The 12,549-nt window shown below is 42.0% G+C and overlaps 1 protein-coding gene across 2 annotated transcripts in view; it reads right to left on the reverse strand.

Moving 5' to 3' along the window:
• The window catches only part of LOC148036522 (HEAT/U-box domain-containing protein), a 102,890-nt gene that overhangs the window by 57,596 nt on the left and 32,745 nt on the right, over positions 1 to 12,549 (reverse strand). For both annotated transcript variants that reach the window (XM_087678513.1, XM_087678512.1), the window contains exons 3-5: positions 1,234 to 1,296; positions 804 to 881; positions 587 to 678 (exon numbers count right to left, since the gene is read on the reverse strand). In XM_087678513.1, the coding sequence (XP_087534639.1) occupies positions 587 to 678; positions 804 to 881; positions 1,234 to 1,296 (233 nt within the window). The remainder of the gene's footprint in view (positions 1 to 586; positions 679 to 803; positions 882 to 1,233; positions 1,297 to 12,549) is intronic.

Raw genomic sequence — 12,549 nt, forward strand, 5'->3', positions numbered from 1 at the left:
AGCACACATGGACTGAACAGCGTGCAGACTGGAGGGGAAGAAAGGACAGGCCTACATTCCTTCAGTTAGATTTCATACACATCCCCCCTGAGCTCAAAACGTGCTAAAGGTCCTCAGCAGAAAATGTGATAAAGGTCCTCAAAGGTAAGCCTTCCATAGACTAAAAAACATGTGGTAGTTATGCGTGTCATCTGCCCCGATAACATTCAACAAACAATTACAAGTAAGAACTTGATATTTCAGTGCTCACTTTTCATCGGTTTACCTTTCACCTACATTCCTCAACACAATTCAAAGTGTCTTGGAAGTTGTGGATTATACCCCCTCGATTTCAATCTGTTAAAGTTTGTTCTCATTACCTTATGGGGAGAACAGCAGTTCATCAGTGCTACATTTCTGTCATGGTTATAACAATCTTCAACCATGTAGTAATATGATATCCAATGTGTTCCAGGACTCTCCTTAACTAAATTAAACAACAATTAGTTTGCACACTAACTGTTCCTGAAAGGTTTTCACCATGTGGCTTTAGAAGTAAGAACTTATGGCATGAAAGTAAAAATATTTGTCACATAGAATCCCTTACCCCACAGAAACTGCAAGAGAGGACATGGCATTATGTGTTGCCTCTCTCACTTGTGGGCTCTCATCTTGCACAAGCTTTCTGTACTCAAAAATCTGCAAACGTAATGAGTCACTTTAGAAGGATAAAGAGACAACTAACATATAGCAGTTAGGAAATGTAACTCCAACAATGCATGCGTGCATTTGATCCAAACAGAACTGGAAAGAGAGAGGTCTACCCAATTTGGAAGCAGCTGACACAGTACATTGACTGGATGTTCCTTGAACAATGTATCCAGAGCCTTGACTGCTTTAACCTGCAAGCAGACAGAACAAATACAATGTAGTTAAGCCCGGAAACAAGATATTACCATTGGGAAGTGCAAGCTAGGAAGATTAGAATTCGACAGACACTGACTCTTGAGAATATAATCCACATCTAGCAATCATGCAAGAACTTAACGGAGACATGTATGTTTATCATTGTAATACGTAGTAGAAATTTACCCAGAACTGCATCTGCAATATACATGTCATAACACTATGCACATTACAACTTGCGATATATATACTGAACTGCCATTTTGAAAACATCCCCAAAAGGAAATCCAATAACAAATCAAAATTCAGTTGTCACTCTACTAGGAAATGGCATAACCAAACAATTACCCTTGTGATTGGATCTTTTTTGGATAGCCTACGAAGATGCAATGCTGCTTCTCCATCAAGATCCTGAAGGCACAAACCAGATCCCACAATTAAAAGGCTCTCTGTATATACATTTCTGAGACATGAGACATGCAGAGAATTCAATCCACAAATAGTTTTTCTTCATATGCCAAAGCTTTCCATAATGAAATATTATCTCAGCACTTCATATCAGGGAGGCTAGGAACCCATACTACACCAGCATATTTGGAGCATCCACATTTACACATTAACAAGCAGTAGTTTGTGCCAATGTCTACATGCGTGTGTGTGAGCAACACATTGAAGTCAACAAACAGTCCCACAATTAGAAGGCTCTCTCTGTATCGAGAATTTCTAAGACATGAACCACTGTCCTAGGGTCTGATCTAATACCAACTGACCAACAAAACCCAGTCCGCATAACTTATCACAACTTTTGCCTTTGACACCCACTACATCCTTGGGATCCTTGGCCTATTACTATGGAATATCTTCGTGTGCATCACATGTGCTTAAACAACCTTGCACATTTGATTAATAACTTAATCAAATGTTACCAGCAAGATTAAAGCATCTCAAAATTTCACGTCCTCATGACAAGTTCATAAGCCCTAAAGAAGATAGATTTTTCCATTTGAACTTAAGAAAAGGCAAGCAAAAGTTGCAAGCTTCATTCCTGAGTGCTGCTTCATCTTTTCCTTCAGCTTTCACATCTCATGGTCAATTTGATTTTCATGAATCATCTTTTTCATCGTTTGCATTTAATGGACAAAAGGAACCGAACTCATTTTCCACAACTACATCAATCACAAATCCATTTAATCTCCCAACCATCCCACCCACTTGTTCTGCTGCACCTTCCTTTTAGCCCCCATTAAGTGCATCTTCCATGTTTTCACACATCACACTAGGGGCTCCTTTACTCCTAGGCACAGCCTTTAGGACCTCGTCGGTTCCTCAGCCACGTGGTGTCTCCATGATGGGGGTCCATCCTCCTATACATAGTTGCCCTCATACATAGTATGGACCTGTTCATTCTGTACAATCTGTACAGTATAATACAATATGAATCCGTACTATTCCATACAGAAATACCCCCCCTTTTTGGCCACCATGTCTAGCGCCTTCCGTGTCTTGGTCAAAGCCAATTCTACACTTTCTGCCCACGTTTTTGCCTAAGTGGCTCACTTGCCAGCCCATTGCCACTTACCATTGGATGCACATTGCTCATTGGATGCCAATTGCCATTGGATCCCATGCTCTAACCTTGGGTGCTCTTTTCCACACTCTTGAATCTTCTCTCTTCTTCCACTTTGAATCCCTCTCTTGTTGAAAATAAAGGGCCCTCGTGCCTTTTATATATGTTCGGGTGTGAACACACCCTTTTATATATATATAAACCTAAAGAGGTACACTCGTCATTGTACCCACAAGTCGTGCTACTCTCACTCTCTACTCTGCACTGTCTCTCTCTGTCTCTCTGTCTCTACTGCTAGCAAGCACTGTGTGTCTCGATCCTCGCACTCTTTGTCACAACAAACTGGTATCAGAACCATCAGGTTCTGTGCACTCCTTGAGATCTGACGAGACCAGCAGACAGCTGGAGTTCTTGGCGACCTGTGTGTGGGCTGAGGCCGAAGACCACCTGTGTAGAGGGCGAGTTGAGGAGGAGACGTCAGGTTGCAGACTGGGCACATCAACAGACAGCATACAGTTGAAGGCTAGTAGTCAGGTCGTGGGCTGCAAATGGCAATGACATGAATCAGGCCCATGCATGTGACGGAGTAGGCGACGACAGCAGCTGCAAGTCGACGGGGCAACAGTCGCGACCAACTGTGAGACACGCAACCTGGTTCAAGCTGCCGACACAACAGCAGCTGACAAGACGGCGGGACCAACACGCGACTTCACAGGCACTGACGGTGGGACCACGGTGTGCGACAGACAAGAGACTTCAACGGGTCGTCACGTCACGAACCTGACGGGTCAACGGACCCACGTCGAGTCACACACAATTTTTTTTCTTTCAAAAAAATCAGCTCCTACCCCTCTTTCTTGAAGGGGTTTCACGCATGGAAGCACAAAGTGCAAATTTGTGCAATCTTGGCCCGGAAATTCGGGGCTTTTCTCGGGTTTGGGGATTGTGATGCAGAGCAAGAACATTTGTCTCAGAAATTGCAAGAATTTGTGACATTTTGCCTCCAATATTTGGGGCTTTTCATGTACATGCAAAAATTGGGCTGAAATTCACCCAATTTCTCAACATTGATGCACATTGGACCCCATGCAATTTGGGGCTTTTGCTGTTTGGGTAAAATTTGTGCGCCATTTGGTCATTTTATGTCCATGCGGGTTTAATTCCATACAAATTGGACACCTAGCACTTGAAAAATTTTGGGGGTTTTGCTGAAATTGCTCTATTTTGGCAAAATTTGCCTATTCTATGCATTTCAAAGATAGTGCATATGTATGGTTGATGCTTTGAGCACAAAATTTTGGGGCTTTTGACCGTGCGTGTCAAATTTTGTGCCCGTGGGTGCATGAACATCAGAAATTGCAGCTAAAATTTGGGACTTCTCATACAATGTAATGTATTTCTCCCTGAAACAACTGTAATCAGTTGTGGAGTGCTGCAGCACAAGGTTTAGTGCTTCTGAAAATTTATCTGCAGATCTGAAATTTCTGCTTCTACCTGGTTATTTATTGTTGGTTGGTACTTGTTTTGTACCTTGGTCACTTGTGTGGCAGTTTGGGCCTACATTTGCTGAATTTTTTGGCCACATTTGGGCTGAAAATCATTGCTGGCAGCAGTGACAGCAATAATCTCACGCACATTAAGAAGCTTGAAGGAGCACATAACTTTGCAGTCTGGCAAAAACAATGCTACAATATCCTGTTGCAGAAGAAGCAGGCAAAGACGATTAAGACCAAAGGAACAAAGCCTACAAATATGGAACAAGAAGATTAGGATGAGTTAAATGAGCTTGCACGCTCAACCATCGAGCTATCGATTTTTTATGCCTTGCTGTTTAACATTCAAGGTTTGGATTTTGCATATGCTATTTGGACTCACCTGAAAGAATTGTATGCACAGAAGAGTGCCGCAAGTAAAGTATATTGGCTGAAAAAGCTTATGGATTTGTGTATGAAAGAGGATACAGCAATGTCTACTCACTTGAGTGAGTTTAACTCCATTTTCAGTCAATTGGTTGCCTTGAAGTTCTTGATTGATGAAGAATCTAAGGCTACGTTCTTGGCTTGCACTCTGCCAGAGAGTTGGGATACATTCAGGACTGCTATAAGCAATTCTAATGCGATTCTTTTGTATGCTGATGTAGAGAGTGCTCTACTCATAGAAAAAATGAATCGGCAGAACAATGCATCCAGTAACTCTTCCAGTGCTTTGCATACTAGGGGCAGATCACAACAGAAAGACAAATCTGATAGCAAGGGACGCAGTAAATCACGTGGCAAGGATGTTGAATGCCATCATTGTGGCAAGAAGGGTCACTTTAAACGTGATTGCTACAAATGGAAGAAAGAGAAAGGAAAAGGCAAGAAGACAGATGATTGCAAGGAAGAGAAGAAAGAGAGTCAACCTAAGAATAGCAGTGTCAAAATTGAAGAGGTGAATGTAGTCACTCATGATAGTGACAATGGGAATGATGTACTCTTGGTCTCTTCATACTTTGGTGCACATGCTTTACTTGCAAATACAGATGATGACATCCATACTTGGATTCTCGATTCAAGTGCTTTCTTTCATGTCACCCCTCATCGTGAGTAGTTCTCTGACTATACAAGGGGTCGACATGGTGTTGTCCATCTTGGGGACAACTATACATGTGACATTGCAGGTATAAGCAATGTGCAGTAGCAGTTTCAACATGGTTCTTTCTTCATACTTCAGCATGTACATGCCATTGTCATTGTCATGGCTCCCTTTAATAGGGTGTTATGTATGAGTGATTGCGAGGCGCCCACCATGGGCCTTCTTATTCACTTCTTTACAGCAGCATTGGTCGAGGCACATGTTTGCACGGTGATCACAAAGATACAACATGCACATATTCTAGAGATAGCAAAGAGGAGATGGACATGGATACATAAGCCCATCCATGGTTTTGTAGCATTGGTACATCCAACCTACAAGTTGCTAGTAGCCATAGACAATAGAGAGCTTTGTTCACACCAACTGCTTATTTGACTAGTACGGTCCCTGTGGATGACCACAATGCAGAGCTAGAGAAGCTAGGATGCTATGCAGATCAAAGAGGGCATGTGGCTTTTGCTTCTCCCACTTGTTTGAGGAGAGAGTCACTTGTGAAGCCTCTATTTTGCTGTCAAAACTTTGAATACACACTAGAAACCCTTTAGCCTTTAGCCATTACCTTCATTGTGTCAAAAGTGGTGCAGCAATGGAAGCATACACAAGTACTAAAATAAACTGTTGAACACAAGTTAGAAGAGAAAGGAAACAAAGAACAAAAGAGTACTACAAAGGAAGAGAACTCAGAGATAATACTCCGAAAATGAAATTCATATACCGAACACGAGAATGATGCGTATAAGAGTGAGTCATTGGTTGTGTGGGCACCGGCATTGCCTCCTCTCTCCAACAGGAAGACCACTTGAAGAATGATGATGACTAAATGAGAGGAGGAGAAGCCACTGAATAAATAGGCCCAAAATATACCAAATATGGCAGCTGATCAGCCAGCATTTAATGCTGGTCAGCCAGCAATAAATGCCTAAATAATCACTAAAATTATTACTTTAAAATGCATCCCTCACACCTAAGCTGACCAAACTGCTAACACTCTCTCTCAGATCATGGGTGATCTACTACAATACAATGATACAATAATAATCATATACAACAAAGAACCACCTTAGTAGAACTATGGATACCCAAGTAGTGGGTGATCAAGCTGCCACCAAGGTGCCTCGGAGAGAACCTGAGGTCAATGTCGATCGTACTAGCTCTTGAAAATAGAGAAGAGTCATAACACATCTCCATGTCTATCAACAATGTCTCGCAATAGCATACAAGACTATTCTATCAAAAATGCCTCTGATTATATGTGACCATGGATTCCCCACCTTTGGCCAAGACTACTAAAGTGTCCCCTCATGCAAGCTCAGGACTAGGAGCCAATCTTGCTTGCTGTCAAAGAGCAACCCATCATGAACCTGGATGTCAATCCTAGCTCCAAGATTTGAGCCTGCCAAAAGACTTCAATCGATGCGTTAGAAACATCCCTCTCTGGAACCTATGCACCTATATACCTCTACAGATAAGGCTCGAATGCCCCATCTCACCACCCTCTCAAGTCTAGTCTCCAACGGTGTTCTTATTGGCTTACAATCTTGGTAGGTGAATCTCTTAAGGAGTTTACCAATATATCCGGACTATGACAATCCAATGCCTCTAGCATCATGAATAAACTAAAAAAGGCCCCAAATCTAACATATCATCAAAAGAAATGGGCAGCAGCCCTTCAAACACATCTTTTGGAGCATAATATGTGTCATAACCAGCAAGAGATAATTTTGATTTTTTATCAAAAGTCACATCTCTATTGACAAAAAATTTCTTGGAAACAGGATCGTACAACTTGTACCCTTTGCTTTCACTACTATATCCCACAAATATACATTTGATAGTCTTATTGTCCAACTTTTATCTCAATGCTTTGAGAATATGAGCACATGCAAGACACCCAAAGGTACAAAAGTGGCCAATTAAAGGTTTACGACTGTTCCAAGCCTCAACAGGCGTAATATTTTCCCATGCTTTAGTAGGGTACCTATTCAAAACGTGACAAGCATACATAACTGCTTCCGTCCAAAAACCATGTGGCAATTTCTTAGCTTTCAGCATAGAACTGGCCACCTCCATGAGTGACCAATTCTTCCTTTCTGCAACCCCTTTGATGGAGACTAGACTTAAGCTGTCTTTGCATGATGATAGTGATATGTTTAACATCCATACATATGCTCTAGCAGTTGGCTGCCTCATTTATTTATGCAACACAATGCCAAATATTTAGTTTACAGTTTCACTCTTGAGCAGATATATATGCACAACCCATGTATGTCACATTGGCAAGCTATAAAGCGTGCTTTCCCTTATTTGTAGGGCACCAAGACTCTTGGATTGCTTTATGCCAAGGGGGTGCTTACAATGATTCACATTGGGCTGGTGATTTTGATTCTTGTCACTCTACCAATGTCAATTGTTTCTTTTTTGGCTCTTCTCCCATTTCTTGGCTTTGCAAGAAACAATCCACTGTTGCCACATTGTCTTGTGAAGCTGAGTACAAGGAAACTTTCACTACTCCCGTTGAATGTGTATGGCTAAAGCGTTTGTTGGTTGATCTTGATGTATCTGTCATGGAGCCTCCTCCACAATCAGAGGGCATTGCAGTGGCATGAAACCCAACGTTTCATGCACCCACAAAACACATTGAGATACAATATCACTTTATCATAGAGAGACTACATGTAGGGGATATCAACCTTGTCTATTGTCCTAACAAGAATGTGGTAGACATCTTCACCAAAGCCCTTCCTCGCAACAAATTTGAAGTATTCCACAATGCTTTAAATTTGATCTCCTTCAGTGGATGACCCTTGTATGCTAATCACCTATCTCTCCACGGGGTTTGTTGGGTTTTACTCACATCTACGCTTACACATGAGTATCAATATCCGCACGAAGGATACTGGGACACTTTTTGCTCTCCGTAAGAGAGGTTTTTCCCCTTACTTTTATTTTCATCAATGTGTTTACATAACACATTTTGGTCGCTTACCACACAATACACACATCTATGTGTGAAAGCACTTTAAGTCACTTTCACAACCCTAAAGTCTAAGGGTTGTACTTTGTACTTTGCACTTGACATTCTATTATGCAAATTGTCATCCATTGTTGTACTTTGATCTTACAATGCGTTCTATCATTTATTAATTTATGGTTTTTTTAAATCAAGTTTTTTTTTTTCTTACTAATATCATACCGTACCATTTAGTATAGTATCGTACCTGACAACTATGCTCCCATCCACACACTTTCGGGATTTTCACAACGTGGGAATGCCACCCAACCCTTACTGAGTGTGGATCAGTTGGTTCCACAATTTGCCTCCATGGCATTACCTAGTGGGGATTCTGGCTGTTTTGTTGTGCCCCAGTCCACAATTGGACAAGACTTATGTGTCCTAGTGCCTCCACCTCGACCGGCACTTTATGAAAACATTCATGTTCTAGTGCCTCCCCATCAATCGGCACCCATAGGACATTTCCAGCCTATTTCTACCTACCCACCTCCTCCATCTTCTACTTATCCCCCTCCATCACCTCCTTATCCATCTTATTCCACTTAACACCTCATGGTTCTTCCTTCTCATCACCAAACATACTTTTAATAACAAGACTCGTTTTAACGGGTCTAACTTCACTACCTAGTCAAACCTAATGAGACATGTCTTTGACTCATATAACCTATGCGATATTGTACAAGGGTTGAAACCCCAACTTGATATCACATTTGTTCCATACAAAGTTGTCCCCTCATGGAAGGCTAGAAATGCCTCCGCTATTGTCCTAATGAAAGGTCTTTACCTAAATTTCATTTACAGCTTCAACATTTTGACTAAGCATTTGAGTGTTGGGCATACTTGACTAACCACCATGTGGCTCAGGATAGCACCCGATGCATCAATTTGATCGTGAGCTCCAAAACTTTAAATTCACTAACTGAGATGACTTGAAAGCCAAGTTTGTTGAGTATCGACACCTTCTCGCTGAGTTCTCTACCACAGAGGCTCCTACATCCTTAGACGATTAAGTAACACTATGTCTAAACAAGCTACAGAGGAAATACTTCCATTTTGTACAGCAGGTGATCTCACAATCCATTATGCCCACATTCTATGAATTTGACAATCAACTAGTGCATTATGCTTGGTTGTTCAATGAGTTTCATATTATGAACTATACAAGAGGGGCTCTCGTTGCTTCTTCTCAAAAGGGGCAACAAGGAAAAGGTTTACAGAGTCAAAACTCTAATCAAAATCGAAAAAAAACCAAAATCAAAATTAAAATCAAGCAAGTGAGACCCGAGGAGCCTCCCACTCATCTCTAAAACCTGGGTGGCAAAATGTACTGAATAAAAATCGGTATTGTCAACATTGTCAGAGGGCTAGCCACTTTAACAAGGAGTGTTGATCAAAGGCAAGAGACACAACACCAAAAGCTTAAGACTAAGACCCCCGCCCCTCAGTCTGACAACCCCCAACGGGGAACGGGGGAGACAAGGTGGTGGAAACCCTCAACAAAGGACAGTGGCAAGGCCAGACCCACGCTACCACCTATCAACCATCACAGTCAACAACATTCTCAATGCCACAGAGCTTGTCTGACCGGTCTCTACAAAGGCCCACATTGTCTCTATAAAGACGTTTCACAATGCGAGTCTCATCCACATTTGCAAGTTTCCTCCTTAGGAGATAATTGCAGAGGCCCACTTGTCATAGCCGAGTACTTCAACTACTCCTTGGATTGTGAAGAGTGGAGCTACTCGTCATATGACTCCCATTAAGGACATTTTCATTTCCCAAGCCCCTATAGCTAGGAGAGTTCGGGTTGGGAACAACTCCTCGATTAAGATTCAGGCTCATGGTCGCATCAATTTTGCCACTGAATAGGGCTCAGATTGCGCTACGCTAGATGATGTATGCTCTATCCACCAGCTTGCGATGAACTTGTTATCTATTCAACAACTTTGCCGGTTGAGACGAGTAGTTTTCTTTACAATGACCACAATCAAGGTTCTTGACTCTCAAACTGTTTTGGTGATTGCTCATGATGAGGCACAGCCTAGTAGCCTATACCACATGACAATTTCTTTCCAAGCTAACAACCAAGGGATCTGAATTCCACCATTTCCAAGCTTTAGCCACTGCACGAAAGCCTACGATCACCAAGCATATTTGGCATTTTCACTTAGGACATCTCGGATACAACTCTATGAGTTGTCGCGTCGACAACTAGTTGATGGCCTTCTACGCCTAAAGCTATCATGGGATATCTATAAAGCTTGTAAACTCGTAAAGCAGTGTTGTACTCTACTCCCTCAGCAAACTTCACATAGAACTATGTCGTCTCTTCAATTGACTCATGTTTATCTTTGTTGGCCAATATCCACCGCCATCTCAAATGCCCATTGTACTTCTTTTTTATTGTGGATGATCATTCTAGACAAACATGGATGTACTTTCTCAAGCATAAGTCCGATACCTTTACATATTTCTCTACTTGGGTGTTTCTCATGCATAACTAGATTGGTCATCGTGTAGGATGCATGAGGAGTGATAGTGGGGGCAAGCTCAACTCCCATGAGTTTTCCAAGTTTCTACGAGAGCATAGCATTTCACATTAGCTTACCTCTACCAACTCCCCTTCACACAATGGAGTGGTAGAGCAAGGAAGTGGACCATTATTAACATGGCATGTTCTATGCTATTCGCAACAAAGCTTCATAAGCACCTTTGGATCAAGGTTGTTAACACTTCAATGTACATCCTTAACCGGTGCCCAATTGCAACTATCCCTCAAAGGCCTCCATATGAGGCATTTTTTGGCTCTTGCCTTGTAGTTTCCCACTTTAGAGTCTTTGGTAGTTGTGCTTAACACGCACATCCCTGATGATAAGATACACAAGCTCATTCCCCAAGCTGATCTCCTAGTCTTTGTAGGATACTCCTCCGAAGCAAAAGCCTGTCTCAAACAAACAAGGTGATTCTTAGGAGATAGACAATGTTTGATGAGAGAGACACTGTGCAGCTTTCTACACAAAACTCCGAGCCCCTTCCTCATATTATTCCCTCAGAGATAGTGCCTTCTAAAAAATGTCTACTATCCACTCCAACCCACCCAGAAATTCTTCGACTCCTAGGCTCCCTCTGTAAGACCCATTGCCTCACTCGTACCACCAAACCGTATGGGATTCAAGGATCCTTCCATTGGATTCCACTCCAAAGAACCTTGGAAGATCTACTCGGCTTGTACCTCAAGCTTCATTTGTGTCATCATTTATAGTTGACTACATAGCGCATTCTAAGCTGTAGGAGACTCTTCAGCACCCCGAATGGCTAGAACCCCTGGAGAAGAAGCTAGAGAGTATTGACCGGAATGAGACTTGGACCTTGATAGATCGTCTACGCCACAAGAAAGTCATTGGGATGAAGTGAATTTTTAGGGCTAAGCTAAAGGCTAATGGAGCTTTAGACAAGTACAACGTTCACCGTGTGGCCCAATTGTACACATCCGATGGAAAAACCGGCTCATCCGATCTATCCTGTCCAATACGACGTGTTCGATCACATCAGATGGAAACTATCCGACTACTTCTACCCCCCCTCCCCCCCCCCCCTCTCTCTCTCTCTCTCTCTCTCTCTCTCTCTCTTTGTGTGCCCCCCCTTCTAGCAATATATTCTCTCCCTTTCTTTCCTTCTCTAATTATAAATTCAAGCTTCAAGCTTAACTTTCAAGCTCTCTATTCTCAAACTCTCTCTCCTAAAGCTCTCTAACCTCACTACCTCAAGCTCTCCTTCACCATATCTCCATCCTACCTCCACTTCAAGCTCTCCATCGGCCATCCTCTCTATCCTCAAGCTCATTATATATAAGCTGCTAATATAAAGTCTCTCAATGTGTATTATTTTGAGTCCCAACATTAAGTATAGACATTAAAATTATATGTTTAAAAAATTTCATTGGATGTAGTGTCAAATGTAAGTTCAAGATTTATTAGTCCGATTAGTACCATACTAGTATTAGACACCATATTAATTGGACGCCATCATACATGACAACCTTGCCTTGTAGTGCAAGGGTTTTGACAAAAGCAAAGCATTGACTGTGAAAAGACTTTGCCCCTACTGCGCGGTTGACTTTATTTCATCTGTTGGTTATGCTTCCTGCTCACTATGGTTGGCCAATCATATGGACATTGTTAACCCTCAAACGAACAAGGTGAAAAAGCTAGAAAATCTAAAGCAAAAGAAAATGTCAATGCAAAAGTGAAATAGAAGACGAAGGCGCGCCAAGAAGAATCTGGAAACACAAGAAGTGTAGAAAAGTCCTAAATCAAGGAAAAAGACGCATGAGAAAAAGAGCGAGTCTATACTGTTGTAAAAAAGCGCAAGGCGCACCATGAGTTATTTTAAGAGTGCCGGGCTCTCACCATGTAAAAAAGGGGATAAGAGGATGACCGCCCAAAAGGGA

The sequence above is a fragment of the Lygodium microphyllum genome, chromosome 5 (assembly GCF_053477565.2).
Source record: "Lygodium microphyllum isolate KBCC chromosome 5, Lygodium_microphyllum_v1.1.10, whole genome shotgun sequence".
In the NCBI taxonomy this organism is placed as follows: Eukaryota; Viridiplantae; Streptophyta; class Polypodiopsida; order Schizaeales; family Lygodiaceae; genus Lygodium; species Lygodium microphyllum.